Source organism: Crocodylus porosus, unplaced genomic scaffold (genome assembly GCF_001723895.1).
Source record: "Crocodylus porosus isolate Cpor-Errol unplaced genomic scaffold, CroPor_comp1, whole genome shotgun sequence".
In the NCBI taxonomy this organism is placed as follows: domain Eukaryota; kingdom Metazoa; phylum Chordata; order Crocodylia; family Crocodylidae; genus Crocodylus; species Crocodylus porosus.
The window spans coordinates 141,479,037-141,496,532 of NW_017728931.1; the positions used below are offsets into that span (position 1 = coordinate 141,479,037).

The 17,496-nt window shown below is 51.3% G+C and overlaps 1 protein-coding gene across 1 annotated transcript in view; it reads right to left on the reverse strand.

The window, feature by feature from the left end:
- Positions 1-192: 192 nt before the first annotated feature.
- The window catches only part of SLC35B4 (solute carrier family 35 member B4), a 20,100-nt gene continuing 2,796 nt past the window's right edge, over positions 193-17,496 (reverse strand). The window contains exons 2-10 of the mRNA XM_019543780.1: positions 14,885-14,998; positions 14,042-14,144; positions 13,090-13,139; positions 10,564-10,645; positions 9,993-10,053; positions 8,298-8,407; positions 7,670-7,745; positions 6,485-6,560; positions 193-3,923 (exon numbers count right to left, since the gene is read on the reverse strand). Coding sequence (XP_019399325.1) covers positions 3,677-3,923; positions 6,485-6,560; positions 7,670-7,745; positions 8,298-8,407; positions 9,993-10,053; positions 10,564-10,645; positions 13,090-13,139; positions 14,042-14,144; positions 14,885-14,998 — 919 coding nt within the window. The 3' untranslated portion in view covers positions 193-3,676. The remainder of the gene's footprint in view (positions 3,924-6,484; positions 6,561-7,669; positions 7,746-8,297; positions 8,408-9,992; positions 10,054-10,563; positions 10,646-13,089; positions 13,140-14,041; positions 14,145-14,884; positions 14,999-17,496) is intronic.

The window sequence follows — 17,496 nt, forward strand, 5'->3', positions numbered from 1 at the left end:
GGGGCTGGCTTCCCAAAGAGCAAGGAAGGCAAGCAGTGGGTTTATCCCCAAAACCAAAGAGCCTGCTCCCATACCCACTCTTTCATGCGACAGGAAAACTGTCATTGATTTCGTAGCTGTGGCCCTCGAGGCCACCACGGCTCCCAGCCAAGGGGAACGGAGGAACGTCTAGGAATAAATGACGCCGCATGTGGAGATCTTTGTTGTTTTTATTTATTTAACTAAAAAGACAATATAAATCCCTCCTTCCAGTCAGGGGGCATTTCTGCTCTTTCCAGTTTGGCCTTTTTCAAATGTCTATAGGAACCCGTGCCAGGGTCATTCCAGCGTACATTAAAATGAAGGCGGCTACCCCACTGCTGTAAGGAGACACTAACTGAGGCTTTGTTTCTGGCTAACCCAGGTACATCTGCTCTGCCTTCAGCCTCAGGGGAGCTACGGGGATGGCTGCTCAGAGATCCCGCGTGATGCGGGGAGCAGCCGCCGCTACCTACGGCCGGCAATTAAATAGTCACGGACACGCAGCTCGTACTGTGAACAGACACGCAGGAACGTCAGGGACGCATCATTAAATACGATCTGGGACTGGGTGAAAACCGCACTGCACGCAATCAGAGACAAAGTGCATGTTAGTCAAGAGGGGGACAACCAGCAGCTGGTCTATGTACAGCTATGTACATTCACGTGTAGGTCGCTGAACAAGGGTGCGGTTGTAGCCGACCGACTCAAACTGAGCCACTTTTGCTCCTAGAGAAAACTCACTCTGCTCTGAGACCGGGCCAGCGATGTAGCTGACTTGATATCCCTCACTCAGCCCAATGCCCATCTTGCATTTCAAGCTCTGATCTACTGCATAACACAGGACATAGCATGACTGCCCCCAATGCTGAATTAGGCTTGTGTTGCTCCCATGCCCCGTTTACTTGCAGGAGGCTTTGTGTCGACAGCTTTTTTCCCCGCTGCATTGAAGACGAGCATGAAGATCTGCTTGTTTTGGTCCTTCCCGGTGCCGGTGTCAGGCTTCATCTGGCTTCTTTGCAATGGGTGGAAGAGAAGGAAATATCCAGACTTCATCTCCCCACCAAGAAAATACTTTGAAAACCACATGCCACTTGAAGCGCAGTGAAGGCAGCCAGTTCTGTACCTCTGATTTTTTGGAGCCAGCAGCTGCAAATCATCCCTGCTACGGACAGCTTCAAAATCTGGGGAGGAACAAACCTCCTAAGGTCTTGAATCCCTTCCCATCAACCTGAACACTGCTTGTAACATGGGGGCTGAACAGATGACATAGTTATGCTAAAGAAACAAAAATGCAGTAGAAAGATGATGCAAACCCCTAAATTGGGGTAATGTTGCCCAATTCAATGTTAAATTACCCCTAAAAAAAATCGTAACAGTTTGCTGGTGAAGGTTACACCACTGTGCATGCTTCCTGCCCAGATTATCTCAGGGAAGCCGCTTGCTCAAAGCAAACGGGCTATTACCGGCTTTCCACTACCAAGTGCCAGGACACAGTCGTGGCAGGCTAGTCTGAGCTGTGATGAGCTGCTTGTCTGTCTGATCCGCATCCCAGGGTCACTTACATCCGGGTATAAACCCAATGTAGACAACACCATGCGATGTGATTGTCTGTCTGTGCCCACTGCACGGACTGCAAGAAAAACAGAAAATTTTATTACACTGAAGAGTGTTAGGAACCGCTGATTATGAACAGGAGAAATAACCTGATTATTCCTGGTGATACCAGCCTTAAAAATAAAAAGTCACGACTGCAAAACTGAGTACTAAGCTGCAGCCTGTAGTGGTGTCCTGCTAGGCACGCAAGAGATGCAGCAGACAGCCAGCCTCCATACATCTGATGCGCTGCAGCTGCAAGCTACAGGGGCTTCTTCCAGGCAGCACGGAGTAAGTCTCTTTTTTTTTTTTTTTTTGAGGTCAATCCAGGCCATGTCCTCTGCAAAGACAGCTACGGGTACCACAGCAGTGCTGTATGGTTGTTTCCACATTTCTTCTCGTTAGATGCTGACCCATCTACTTCATGGTAGCAAAATCAATCTCGTGCTTGACTGCCTTGGCTGTTGGCTCAGTTGATGCCTCTTTGCCCTCATTCAGCACTCCCAGCGCTGTACCGGCTTTGCTACTCTGGTTTTCTTCCCCGTTTCTTGCAAAGGCCGCAAGGAGCTCTGCCACCCTCCCTCCAGAAGCTCATTTCCCCATGAGCTTGGAGCCAATTTAAAGGTGCACAGACCTCTTTGTTTCCTTGAATTTCTGGGAGAGGCACATGCTGCAAAGGACACCTTGGGCTTGAAGGAAGGAGGCCCTGGTATGAACCCTGGTGGTGTTCAACACTGGTGCATGGTGCACACCCGGCAGAATCAAGGATTTGAGTCTGCCTGCTGGACTTAAGTTATTTAGCAGGAAGGGACCCTGTCTTTCTGGACCTTGGTGACATGGGCACTGCCGATGGATACAATAAATGGAAAGAGCTGCAAGTTGTCTGAACAACATCTTCATCATGGGACTCGATGAGTTCCTGGCACCTGAAGTCCTTCGCTGTGGTCAATGCCATCAACACCCATGGGTGGAAACACCTCTAACATCACTAGATGCCTCTGTTTCAAGTGTTGCACTGCTCTGACTAGGGAAACTACTTGGATTTTACCCATTTCTCTTGCTCTACGAGCCCGGGGCAGATGATGGGGTTGGACAGTTGTCATCACGGGTCTAGAGAACTGTTGAGAGGCCAGTTGGATGTTTCAGGCTTTTCGGATGGTAGCAAAACCCAGGCTGGCCATCTTGCATTTGTGGTTAGGTGACTGAGACTGCACCACAGCTGATCAGGAAATCAATGCAACAAAAGCAGGTTCCTGCTTGGTGGTTTACTGGTTGCTTTTCAGGGCACAGCCACACGTCACAAAATGTCCTGAAAAGCAAGAGTGAACCAAGCCTGGATCTAGCACATGCAATGTCTCCATCCACTAGGCTGCAAGAGGAGTATCGTCTAACTGGTGTCTTAAAGCTCCTTTCTCTTTCAGTGACCTCTATTTCTTGGTCATCCCAACTGCATCTCACTGCAGGTCACTGGACGTGTGGGGTCTCAAGGGGCGATGCCTCCTTCACCAGCGTCAGCGAGCCAGGGAGATTCCCGAGGAGACTCGGTTTCGCCCAGGAGTGCCAGGTACAAGGAAGGTCTCTGCTGCTAGGTGAGTAGGGACAGCCAGCCCCAGGCAAGTGTGGGTACCAGCATCTATTGCAGGCTCATCGTTTCACTGACAATAACACTAATACGGTGGACGGAAGCAAAAGGGTTCATCAGAGCAGCTTATCCAAGGCTGGGGTCAGGGGATGACAGCACCGCAATGAGGGTATAAGTTGTCTCCTAATATAGGACCATGTCAGCCACTGTCTAACAGACACAGGGGACATTTACTGTATTAGAAAGGGAGCTATTAAAAAAAAGAAACAGTGGAGGGAAGAAATGGGAGGACTGACATCAAATTGTATCCCAGAAGACGAGTCATAGACTCCCTTCAATACTGAGGAGACAGAAGCACTTCCCACTGAAGGCTTCACATCCCCCACAGCTTGGCATAGCCAGCAGCTCTTTTGCAGAATAAAAAAACAACCCCCCTTGCTCAGGGGATTCCCTGGATAAAATACTAAAAGGGTCCCCCCCTTATTCCTTCTTGGCCCCCTTCCTCCATCTGGCCAGCAGAGGCCCCAGGCTGGTCCACACTTCGGTGTACATCAGCGTCCCCATGAAGACGAAAGCGGTGCCTGCCCAGTGCCAGGGGGTGAAGGGGTTCCTGAAGTAGAGGATGGAGAAGATGAGGCTGATGAACTTGCGCAGTGTGACCACGAGGGTGACCGTGAGGGAGGTGCACTCTGTGGTGAGCCTGAAGACGCCCCGGATGCACACGTATCTGAGTGGGCAGAGTCAAGGAGATACGGGAGATGTCAACCAGAAAGGGGGATAGGGGGACAATACAGCATCCTTGGGACGAACATTTAGGATGTACTGGGTCCAACCAAAGCGCCCAAGAAGCGTTACCTCAAGTGGAGCATCTCACTGCAGGCCACTGGGTTTGTGAGGTCCCAAGAGTCAGCTCCAAAAGCACCAACCCCTTGCAGCCCAGCACAATCCCAACTTAACAGTTCATCCCTGATCTCACAAAACCCTCGCTGCCTGCCCTGAAGCCAGGTGCACAGCATGTCTGGTACATCCTTATGAACATCCCCGGCTCATCCCCAATATGCGGTGTAGCCAGGGGGCGGTCCAGAGATCGGGCCACGGATGCTCAGGATCGTGACCGGGTACCTGGAGAGCTCGCTGCCCATGTCCCATTCACTCTTAAACTTAGCTTCAAGGCAGTAGCAGCCTTCGGGGAGGGCAAGCCAGGCGACAGCCCAGGGCCCCAAAATTTTGCATAATTTTTTTTGCAGGGTGAAGTTATTAAAAAGTGTGTTCGTTCTCCAATTTATGAATAAGTTTCATGGACAGGGCAAAGCAAAATTGAAATCGAAAATGTCCCACTTGCTTACAGGTCATCAAAACCAAGCCTCGAAGGGGCCCCAAGTGACTCTTTTTGCCCCTGGCCCCAACAACCCTAAGGCCACCACTGCTCGAGGCTGTAACTCAACCCACGCCCCAAACTAGGAAAGAAACTATTTTTTATTTTAAAGGGAAGCACAATATTCACCGTCCTTAATGCTTTTACAGCTGACCGTGGTGTCGACAGGAGCCGGTTGCCTCCACCCCTGAGCCCAGTGAGCAACCAAAACCTGATGTTCCTGTGCAACCAGGTAAAAGACCTATCCGCTGATGCCCTCCAGCAAGCGAACTGCGTAACAGATGAGAAGATATCCTTCCATCCTACACCCCCAAAGCTAAGTTATTTGGGAAGTTTGCAGAGGCACTTGTTAGCTGGTTTAGCTATGGCAGCAATGCACGGCTGGGACAGGGACAGGATCAGCAGGAGCTTTACTGCAGCCAGAGCTATGCCAGCTCCCTCAGCTGAGGGACAGAAGCAGCCGGCAGAGCTGCGTCCACACAGGGGAGGTTGACCACAACGGCTTGCTCTTTACCCTTCCCACCCCAACACAGATCTGCTGGCAAAACATCACAGACCGAGCGAAACAGCCACCAGACGCCGGAGTTAGGACCTGCCGTCCGCACTCTCCAGCCACCAGGCAGCATCCCCTCGACTCGTCGCTCCCCTCCTGCAAGAGGGGCGAGAGTGCATGCGTCTGGTCACGGGGATATTTCCACCTGCCTCGGGCCCAGCAGGCTCCCACACGACAGACCGGTGTCCAGCGATGGGATGCAACGAAGGGAGATTTCTAAGAACTGGTGTTGCACAGAGAGGACTCTGGGCTGGATTGGGAGGATCAATGCACCGTGGCATGAATCCCATAAGGATTATTCTGTCCCCCAAGGTGGCTGCAATTAGTGATCGGCGTGGAGGGTTGCTTTGCTCCTGTGTAGTAGGAGCCCCTATGCTTCATTATACTGCTGCTCTACCTTTTGGCCCCATGAGTCAAATGAGTGGTGCTGGGCCTGCCTGTAGCTGTCAATCCCTGCCCTATGTGTTGGGATTGGGCCCTGGGGGTCTGATGCTGCCCCCTCCTGCTAGGATTGGGTCCTGCACTTCCCCTGCCCATGCCCTGGGACTGGCTCCAAGGGGCCTGGCACTACCCTCTCTCCCCCACGTGTGCCAGGATTGGGGCCTAACGCTGTCCCTGCCTAGCCCTGCATGCTGGTATCAGGCAGCAGATCCAGCACACCAGGCCACCGATCCAGAAGTTTTTGGTCCCACCACCAAATTTCTGGAGCCATGGGGAGCCCTGTAGGCCAGATCACTCAGTGCCTGGTGCTGGATCTAGGGAGCCCCATGGATCAGAGGCTGAGCACAGACTTTATACTCGATGCATAGAAGTTGCCATACCAAAACAGAGCCATCCCTGGACATAGAGAAACTCCCTGTTTCATCCCATGAAAAGCTCGCCAAAGCCCAGCTTATCGCAGCAGTCGCCAACCTGCAGCAGCACGCCCCCTCCTTGAGCCACAGGGATGAGTTCGTAGCAAACCTAAGCAACCCCACAGAGCCCAGCGCAGGCCCCCGGCTCCTCTATTACGTTTGCTCACTGCCTTCTGTAGCATCATCTGCCTCTCTGCAGCTCCGTGCACAAGTTTGATTGATTTGTATAGGATCTTGCTTTCCCCCAGTTTAGCTGCTTTGTGGGTAGCCTGCAGCGGCCTCTGAGCATCTGTGAGCACTGCCCTTCTCTTGCAGACGTCACGCCATCTCCTCCAGCACCTACCTTACATAAAAGTGCCTCTGTGTAATCTCCTACAGGGACGTCTTGTCCGGAGGCTAATACAGAAAGCAAAGCTGACCCGGCACAACCTACCCTCCCTCCTAGGTATTCCCTGACAACCGTGTCTCCCCTTCCTCCTGTCTGCCTTTGCAGGTTTGAAGGATACTGGGTGATGACGTTCATGCTGAGGTAGAACCACATGATGGGCAAGGTCAGTCCGATCACCGGGACCTGGAACGGCTCTGTAAGGGGAAAGGAGCGGAGAGGCTCATTTCTGATCTCCGATCGGTTTCTTATGGCCCCGGAGACTCATATCTGGACCCTCTCACATTTCTCCCAGCAAAGGAGCGAAGGGAGAGTGAACTGGCTCACCCATAGAGGTAGGGCTCGAAGGACCACCGTGAAGAGTGTGTATTGTGAAGCACATCTGCTGAGGACAGCCAGACCTCCCCTCCAACATCAGTGACCTTGACCAAGGCTGGCGAACCACGCCTGTGGCAGAAGCCGCCAAAACCAAGAGCTATAAACCTGCCTGGGTCCACACCACTATGAGGGAGGCCCAGTTTAGTTGCTAACCTCACGTGGCACCTGGACTCTGTGACATCAAGCTCTCACGGGGAGGTCTTCAGCATTGTCCTGTTTTCTTGAGCACCCTAGGTGTAAATGGGTCTTTTGCCATTCGGGATGGGGAGACTAAGGCAGCTGGGTGTGATACAGACACTTTGTGCCATGACAGGCTGCTGGCTACAGAAACTGGGCTGCTTTCACCATGCTTGTCCTGTAGGCCAATAGGCTGAGCTGGATCTTGGATTTTAAACACCCTGTTCAGCAAAGGCTTCGGCTTTCCTGACACTGGGGTATGTGGCTTACATGACATTAAAATTTGCTGCTTGTTTCATTTCTACACGTGCGCAACCTTTCACTCCCGAGTCACCCCAGTGACGCACATGCCCAAGTGTGCCGTATGCAGTGTTAAGTGCATTTGCTCCACGGATGAGGTTTTATCCCTCAGTGGAGGAGCGGGGTGGGGGGTTTAAACCAATGGCCTAGGGCAGTGGTTTTCATCCTGCAGTCTGTGGACCTCTGGGGGTCCACAAGTTGTATCTAAGGGGTCCATAAAAGATGACTATGATCACTGAACAGTATGTGAATACCCACACTTACAATTCAAAGGGTTCTGCACCTCCATTTGAAATTTCCAAAGGGGTCTGCACCTCCACTCAAATATTTTTTAGGGGTCTGCAAATGCAAAACATTGAAAACCACTGCACTAAGGCCATTCAGAGCTCTAATGAACTCCTGCAAGTGGGACCAGGTTGCAAGAACCAGCTTGCACAAGCCTGACACTCACCAGACTGGCTGAAGAGAACGGCGTGGCGGGCGATGTCCGAAGCAAGAAGGAGGAAACCTGGAAGGGGCAGCGCGTGCTGAAGAAGAGAGAGACCCATTGCAGGGCTTTAAATGGCAACCTGGCAGAGACTCCATGAAAACACTGGGCAACAGTGACCCCCTGGCACCAGTGTGGACCCTTCTACCTTCCAGCCTCATCATCTGTGATCAGACTCCCTGCCTAGCCCAGGCCAGGGACTGCCCTGAATCCACTCTCATGTGATTTTTTTTTTCTGCTTGCTGCTTCTTGGAAGCTCCCTGTGCTTAAACCAAGCTTGTGCGGAGCGGATCCAGGCCTCTCCCATGCTTCAGGCCAAACATCCATTGCAGAGGTCTCTCAGTTTATAATGAGTTCATATACAAATTCGGTTATTGCAAAACTACTTCTGGATCTGAGGAAATCACCTGCAGAGCTGGTCTCCTACACAGCATGTTCTGCACAAGCAACAAGTTTCTGCATCCAAGACAGGAGCTTTTGGGGCTGAAGATTTCCAGGTAGATCAATGGTTTTGTTGCTGGGAAGTTTCACGCCCTCCCCTCCCCTCCGCCCCATTCTGCGGTGAAATGCATCGACAAAGGTAGCTACTTACGTTGTAAAACAGGGCCTCCTTGGAGTGCTTGCCAAACTCTTTATAGAGGGTCTCTTGGAAGATGCCCATCCTGGCTGACATCAGGAGAGCAAAGGTCAGCGCGGCGACCCCTGGAAAACGAAAGCAGCCATGTAATCACGCGGGATTTTAAATCACTGCTCACGCAGAGCCTCAGGCGTTGGCAAGAGGCAGCGAGGAAAATCCACAGCACGATGAATGCTGCAGGCTCCAGGGTAAGACACTCAACAGGAGCTGCATGACTGGTTACTTGGCAAGACATTGCTCCTTGACTGATTTTGGAAACCTGACATCAGCCCTTGCAGGACAATGATGGCATGAGTGATCTCCATGCAGAGAGACTGATAATATTGGGTTCCGTTCATTATTGGCGAAACATCAGCCCTCAATCCTGGAAAAGCTGCCCACAAGTGCAGACTGCAAGTGTAATGATACTCTCACGTGCCAGATTTTCAAAAATGCCTCCATGGTGCAAAGTCCCCTGGCCACCTGGGTGTCAGCACCTGGATGCCCAAGGCAGGCACCACTTCTGGGGGCAGGGAATCAATACTGTCTGCAAACAGATGTGGGCAAATTCCTCCTTAGTCTAAATCTGCTGCGGTCACTGAAGCAACTACCATTTTGCCTGAAAATCATGGCACTGTTGTGTTTTTTGTGTTTTTTAATTCTGTTCACCATTGTGCTCTGCTTAAATACTGTCTGGGAACAGCATCATTTTGTGGGTCTTTCTTCCTTCCTAGTTTTGTAAGAGGGAACTGGTTTCCACAGGCTGGACAATTAGGCCCAAATTTCAATCATGAGTTCACCAGCAGGTGTCCATTCATAGCATCATAGAAAATTCAGGTGGGAAGGGACCTCAGGAGGTCACATCTAGTCCAACCCCTCCTCAAAGCAGGACCAGCCCCAAGTACATCACCACAACCAAGGCTTTGTCTAGCCAGGGCTTAAACATCTCCAAGTAAGGAGCTTCCACCACCTCTCTGGGTGACCTGTTCCAGTGCTTTTACTACCCTCCTTGTAAGAAAGTTCTTCCTAATATCTAACCTACACTTCCCTTTGCTGCAGCTTGAGCCCGCTGCTCCTTGCTCTGTTGTCTGGTCCCTCTAAGAACAGCCCAGCTCCATCCTCTTTGCAGCCCCCCTGCAGGGAGGTGAAGGCTGCTATTCAATCCCCCTCGGTCTTCTCTTCTCCAGACTAAATCAACCCAGTTCCCGCAGCCTCTCCTCACCAGTCGTGTGTCCCGGTGCCCAAACCATTTTTGCTGGACTCTCTCCAATTTTGTCTATTGAATTTGTTGATTCGGTGTGAAACAAAGCTCAGAATATTTATATTTAATGAATGCATCTTACAAAGTGCTCTGGGAAGAGATGTGGAAAAAGTAGGAACCTAGGTCCATCACCGAATCTGTCCTCCTCCCCGTGCCCTATTTGATCACCCGCTCGGTAAAGTTGATACTACAGCACAAAGCTGCTCAGCCAATGCAAGCAAAAATGTGAGTCTTCTCAAATCGGTACCCACAAAGGCAACTATGCAACTAATCCGTGGAGCTGAGCATCTTGCAGCTCTCTGCCACCGTGCAGTTTGTTTAGCGCGGCCACAGCCCTGGAGACCAAGCTTGCGGGAGCAATTGGTGCCAGTGTGACTGCCAAGACAATTAATATTGTGCTACTTACTGACCTAACAGCCACCACAGGAAGACTTGGAGCCCATCCTCTTCCTTCGAGCTGGACTCAGAAGCCTGGGGAAGGGCAGGAGGGAGAAAAGAGATGTAACTATAACAAACAGAAGCAGCGTGGTAAAGTCCACGTCACTGTGTTGATCAGGGCTCATGAGACCTTTGCTGTCTCTGTGGCTCTGGACACAGGGAAAATTTATATCGGTATAACTGGGTCTTTCTCCGAGTGCGAAAGGAGTGGGCATATGTAGTAAAACCCCATAATAGTGTTACTCCAATCTGGTGCTAATACACCCTAGGGAAAACTAGGGGTAAATCCATGGCAGGATGAGTTAAACCAGTGTAGGTATCATGCATCTGCAGCTTAACTCAGGCAATCCAGTTTCACTCCAGACAAACAGGTAAGCTGAAGAACGACAGCTCTGGGAACACCGATACAAGAGTTAAGGAGCGTTTCCTCCTCCCATTAATAGACAGCCAAAGGAACGGTCTGATTACAGTACACACAGCTGCTCCCGCTGTTCATAGGAGCTCGCAGGGGCAGCCTCGCGCACCTCGCAAAGCATTTCTTACCACTTGTTTTGCTGACATCAGCGTGCAGATAAAGATCCCCACCGACACCAGGGCTATGGATGCATATTTCAACATGCTGTACCTGCGCAAGAAGAGAACAGAGAGAGACTTCAATGTCACAGCCGGGCTTTTCCAACCCGGGATTTTTCACTGAGGATGCTTTGAGCCCTGTCTTGCTGGTTTAAACGTGAAGTCGCCGACTGGAAACTCTGCTGCATGGAGGGAGGGGATTAATAAAGGAAAACTCAGCCCGCGAGCACTAGCTCTTTTAGGTCTAATCCTCTCTGTGCCCAGGGACACGTGTTCTCCGGTGCAGGGCCAAAGGGTGCGTTGGAAGATAGGAGCGCTCAAAATCAAGTCGTTCTGACTTCCTTCTTGCCTAGGCTCTGCTCGGGCAGTTTAACTTCCCCTGATGCGCCCGACAGCTGGAAGGGTCAAGAGAAAAAGCGCTCCCCTTATGAACGTAAGCAGCCATACTGGGTTAGACCTATGGTCCATCCAGCCCAGTATGCCATCTCCCCATCCAGCCCAGTATACCATCTCCAACACTGGTGGGAGTGGCTGCTTTAGAGCAAAGGGGGCAACCTTTTTGGCCGATTAGCCCTGCCCCCTCCACTCTGATCCCTTTCCCTGACTTGAGCTACTGCTCTGCTTTCTGCTCCCTGTCTGATCTCACTCGGCTCCCTCCCCTGCCCCATCTTCGGGAGCTGTCTGCCTCCTCCCGAATCTGCTGTGTACCACTCAGAGGGGCTGCCGGTGCCACCTGTGGCACTGGTGTTGCAGGCTGCCCACCCCTGCTTTAGAGGGAGAGTGCTGAACTAGGTATACTTGGAGACGCGGTTCCCAACTTTTCTAGGCTCAAGGCACCCTTCAGAAAATGCCAACTTAATGTTCACTCGAGTTCTGACTACAGAAAAATACCAGAGCAATTCTTCGGGTACAAAGAACTCAGAAACACCACAATAGGCCAGAATTGAACTATGAATTCCTATTTGAAATCCCTGGGGTTTATCTTGTGAATTGTGTCTGCACACCTAACAGTGCTAACATTGTGCAGCGCCCTTCAGTGCCCTTAAAAGGAGCTCAGGGCATTCTGGTTGAAGATCACTGATCTAGTGGGCTCTGTCCTCAATTTATTACCCTTTATGTCATCCATCTTGTTGGTTTAGTGATGCTGCAACATCTCTGACAGTTCTGCTTAATAACTATTAATGGCTCTATCTTCCATGAATTTATCCAGCTCTGTGTCGTTCAGCCTGAAGAAAACTAAGGGGGGACGTGGTGGCAGCCTGCAAGTATATCGGGGCGTACATCAGGGTTTGGGGGAGCGTCTATTCACCAAGGCCCCCCAGGGGAGGGCAAGAAATAATGGGCACAAGCTGATTGAAGACCACTTCAGGGTAGATGAAAGGAAAAGCTGCTTTACAAGCCGAGGGTCTGGAACAGGCTCCCCGAAGATGTGGTACAATCACCCACCCTGGCGATCTTCAAAAATGTCCTCACGCCCATCTTGCTGGGGTCATTTGATCACAGGGGTCTTTCCTGCCCAAGTGCAGGGGGGTTGGACACAATGATCTGCAAGGGTCCCTTCCAGCCCCTAACAACTATGAAATTATGAAACAACTATACTTCCTGTCTCTCTCACTTCCTGTGGCAATGAGTTCCACAGGTGAACTTTGTGCTGTGTAAAAAAAAAAAAGTACTTTCTCGTGTTAGTTTTAAGCCTACTCATTTTGAAACCATACGCGTATTATCTAACCTGGCCTGGCTTCCACCCAAGACTTCTGGTACTAAGAAGCACAAGTCTCTGGAGCTCAAGATGTGACTTGCTTATCTGACAGCTGCAATAAAAAACGATCCTTTTACATGGACCAGGCTGCAGGAGCAGGACAAAGGTCAGCTCACTCCTATTGTAGCACAAATAATAGTTTTATTATAGACACTGGAGCCGACTTCCCCCACACCACTCCCCGTGCAGCCCAGATGTGCGCAGAACTCGGGGCACGGCGCTTCTTGCGACTTCTGGGTGAGAAAGTACAGTTTCTCCTCCGACAGTCGCTTTGCTTCTGCAGCGCAACCACCCCCGGGGGCAGCAGTCCATCAGTAAGGCCATTAAGCAGCTTCGCCTTACGTCGGTCACAGTGATCTAGGCCTTATGTGGTTATCTGCACTCTTTGGGCAGAAGGGCCTACCAACATGTACAACTGAAACAACCTTTAAACACTGACTAGCTAGCCCAGGTTTGCCTCGAATTAATGGAAGATCTGTGGCTGAGACCTAGAATAGGCATCCCTAACTCCCTTTGCGACAGATGCCTTTCTCCCACTTCAGTGCTTGTTTTCCACTGGTAAAGTGAAGACAAGACGTAGATAGCTGGGTGGTGAGGATTACATGGACCCCTTGGGACGTGCTTTGCAGATGAAAAGTGATGCCCAAAACGTGCCCAATGCTGCCATGGCAGCAGAGGCAGCTCAAGCCAGTGGAACTGGTTTTCCTGCTGACTCCAAACTGGCACGGACGATTTACCTTTTTTTCAAGATGATGATGCCTAGCGCCATGCTCGCTATGAGGGAGCCCTGCGGAGGATGGGGAGAAAGAGAAGCAAAACAAGGTCAGTGTGGCAGGCACCCAGCCGGGAAACCAAAACACCAAGCAGCGCTGTGTGCACCGGAGAGTTCGACCCTCACTGAAAGAGCAGCCTGGACAGCAGAAGGAGACTGAAGTGAGAGGGATTGTCTTCAGACCAAAAAGCACAGAAAATAAAAGGGATGGGGCTTAGGACGTAGCAGAGAGTCTTGGGCTCCAGCAGCTACCGGAGCAGTGCAACCATACAGCAAGCTCAAGTGGGTTTGTGGAGTCAGCCTGGCTGGAGCACGAAGGACTACATCTTTTGGGGAAGGGGTGCATGGCAGATGTATATCATGCAGCTCCTCTGTGCCTTGATCCCCTCCCCACCTTCACTTTTATACACAATGCCTCCGAATGAGAAACCTGTGGTCACAACATCCCTGAGACTGTAGGTTCAGCCTCTGTAAGAGGTGGGGAACCTGAGGCACAGACATGAATGGAGCAGCCCAAGCTCTGGAAAGGAAGTATACTGCAGAGCTGAACACAGTGACACGGCTTTCCTTCCTCTGCTAACGACCCTGTTATCCTTGTAACGTCACGCAGCATTTACACGGGGCTTTATGTGCAAGCAAAGGACAGGGATGGGCCATCTGAACCACGAAGCCCAGACCCCTACATTTCCAGGCAACCATTTGTCCAAGAGCATCTATTCTGGTCCCTTCAATCTGCCCCGGCCACAAACCCAAGAAACAAATCGAGGATGTGTCGCAGGAAGAGACAAAGGTGTCACTGATGCACTGATGGCAATGGCAATAGGACTGCAAGGGAGCCTGAAGATGCATTTTCTGCTCCCTGGGGACAGCGTTTGCAGAGACGCCGGCACGCAGGGTGCCTGGGAGAAGGTGCTTACCGAGCGGAAGATCATGTGCAGTGGCATGGCTATGTTCAAGTTCAGGGCATAGTTGTTCACCACGCTGACTGTGAAGAACATGGCCACCATGATCAGGTAGTACCTGGAACGGAAACGGGAGCAGTTGCATGAGGACAAAAACATTATTCCAAGACGCACTTCCATGCAGCGCCCCGGGGACCTGAAGTTTTCTGCTCCACTGTTGAAAAGGAGCGGCTTGGGACCATCCCCGGCTCCTCTCTCACCTCTACTATGCAGGCGAACCTCTCCAACACCCCTGGACGGAGCTGCTCCAGACCTGGGAGGGGGATTCAGATGCTGGGCTCTGCGATCAGACTGCCAGCAGGAAGGCTGATTGAGATTTGGCTGCTAAACAGCGACCTTTTGGGAATCCCTGGACCCAGGTCATCCCATGCAAACCACCGAGACGAAGGCATCAGTGATGCAAAATGTCACTAAGTTTTCTAGGCCTTGCTGCTACCTCTGTAAGGCTGCCCCTTCCCAAGGGATGAATTTAGCAAGATTTCTTTCCCCAGAGCTGCCTGGAGGCCCCTATCGGATACTAAACCCCAGAGAAATCCAGTCCCCTAGCAGCGACAGGCTCGCTTACTGTCTAGCTACCGATGCACTCCCTGGGAAAGAAGAGTCGGAAGGCAATTTCCTATTAATAGCTGTAGATAAACAAGGAGTTCATATCTGACTAGGCACGACAGGCTCTGAGCATGGCTTTGTTAATGCTGGCAAACGAATGGGTTTTAGACAGGATAAATGGATAAGGTGTTTTATTAACTGCATCTGGCATAATAGCTACCTAGCCAATTTAAACCAGTGAATGCACGGTACCTTATTGGTATGGTGGGCCGCTTCCTTCCAAAGTTTGCTTCGAAAATAAATCCTTCCACGGCTATAAATAAAAACTGAGCAAACGTCACTATGTTCCCGCATCCTGGATGCTTCCTGCAATGGTGGAGAAGGGAGGCAAGGAGAAATATAAAGACATGAACTGTACTGCAGATGGATACACTGTGGAAGAGGCCAAAAGCTTATGGTTATATAGCGCGCATCAAGTTTTTCCTTTGGGTAAGTGCTACCCAAGCTTAGTTGTCCAGAGTCTTATATTGCACTGGAAACAAATAGGCAAAATGGGACCCGGAGATCACTTCACCCGTTATCTAGAGAGCAACTTGGCAAGTGTCTAATGGCATGGAGCGCAATCCTTCCATGGGTTAGGACAGGTAGCGAAGGAGGATCTGTGAGGATGCTCCAGAAACTCATGGCAAATTTTGAAATAAAACCATTTTGTGGGCAATAATCATTGACTCGACTGCACCACTTCTCTGTGGGTGCATGCAACAGAGCCACCATCCAAGTTCCCTGCGGCTGCACCGTTTCTCACTTTGTCACCGATATAAAACACGCACGTTTTGCTGTTAGCTTCGGAAACACCCTCGTAATTCCCTGCGGCAGCGGTTCTCAACCGAGGCACCCCGAGAGAGAGATTTCACATGTCATCAGAAAATCCTCTCTCATTACAGGAGCATCTTGTAGCCCCGGTTCGCACCACGATCCCACGCCGCGGGGTCTGTACACACACAACTACGCAGCGCTGGGAGCAGAACCGATCCACATGCATGCGAATCGCATTACTCGTTTCTCCGTTGGCAAGAAGTTGCCGTGAATAGCAAGGTTATTGCTGGTCACCGTTTTCATTTCTCAAAGAACTGCACTATTTTATTTCCCTCCATGGGAGACGGGCTCTTCCCGATGATCTGAAGCGCTGCTCATAGGCGTGGAGACAAAGACAAGTCATCGTGAGGGTCAGCCGCTCTGCGGCAACTGCCTGCGCCTGGGATTTTACCCCCTGGTAGATGAAAGCTAGCCCACGAAGGCGACTGTGATCTGGCTTTCATCTGCTGCCAAGTGAGAGCGCGTACACGAGCGGTTACCACGAAGCAGCTGACGCCCTTTAAATCCCGGATCCGCTGCGCCGCGCGGCACCCCCGTTCGTGTGCCCGGGTTGGCCATTTTGCTGCAAGTGGCGCTGCCACGCAGCGAACTTCTCATTCTGCGACACTGTTTGCAGAGCTGCTCGGCCCTTTCTACATCTGCTTGAGGCCCTGCAAGGCTTGAGTCAGACCAACTCATCCCATGCCCAAGTAAGAGGGCAGGGCCCAGGCCCAGCCTTTGTCTGGGGCCCCCACGAAACGAAAGCCACCCCTTTGCAAGCGCCCGCCAAGGCGCGGGGAGCAGCCCTGCACACTTCGCTGCGGGAAGTGGGTCTGAGGGGGCCCTTGCTACACCTGACGGGGAGGAAGAGGACTCTGATGGAGAGCCTGGCTACCGGGGTCCTTGTTCTGCCCCTGGAAACTCAGCTACCTCCCCCCAACCCACACGGCCACCGAAAGAGGAGAGGTTTGGGTCTTCCACAACGGTCAGTTGTCTCACCTCTCAGATCCGGACCATGCTGTACGGAGCCTGTAGCAGCCCTGTAGCCAGTGCCAAGCCTGGCAGGAATGGAAATGCATTGCAGGCAACCTGCAATTCACCTCCAGAGCAAACAGTAAGTCACCAGGCTGTGACGGGAACCTGATGTTAATCAAATACTGATTATTAATGCCAAGTGCGTTAGCAATGCAATCCCCAGGGCCGGCTCTCCCAGGTTGTCCTTCCAAGGAGCTTGGATCGTGCAGCTAATATGCGGCTTTGCCAGGGAACTAGTTACTAGCTGGGAGCTCAGATCAGACCATTACGGCCTGGGAAAGTGCCTGCATGCTGTACTTCCCTGCTACTTATAGCGGTGAGGACAAACAAATTCGAGTCCACGCTTCCCTTTTTCTGCTCTCTGATGTAGTGAAAGAACCACTGCAAAGGGCTCTCGGTTGCGCACGAGGCCTCCTCGGGAGAGGCTCAAGTTGTGCTCTTTCAGAGCACCCAGAACCCGGTTTTCATCAATTTGCTGTCCAGCTGAGCGTGTCATTTGCACGCCTCATTCACAAGCAGACACATCCGTTATCAACTCGCCCTCTGCAAAGATCCAGAATTTGGGAATCCTTGGATAAGCGAGCAAACGATGAGCAAGTCTACACGGCTGTCCGGAAGGATTTCCACGAGCTGTCACTGTCTGGCCTCTCAGCTCCATTATCACTCGCCTCTGTATTGCAGTCGTCACGCTATGCCGATCTGCTCGGCCTCCGTTTAGAAAGAAACAAGCGCAGTGTTCCCGGCTCTCGCAACTTGGGAGTTGTTCTTAAAGTCCATGCTTCAGGAAGGTGAGAAACTTAGCTCTTTCTTTTATATATTTTTTATAATTAGCGCTGTTTTTTTTGCAAAGCTCTTGTTGGTCTAATAAAAGATATCATCTGTACCACGAGCCCTGATTGCCTTTTCCTCTAGATCAATACGGCTACAACCCAGATACCTAATTAGCGCTGTTGCATTCATGATTCTTAAAGTCT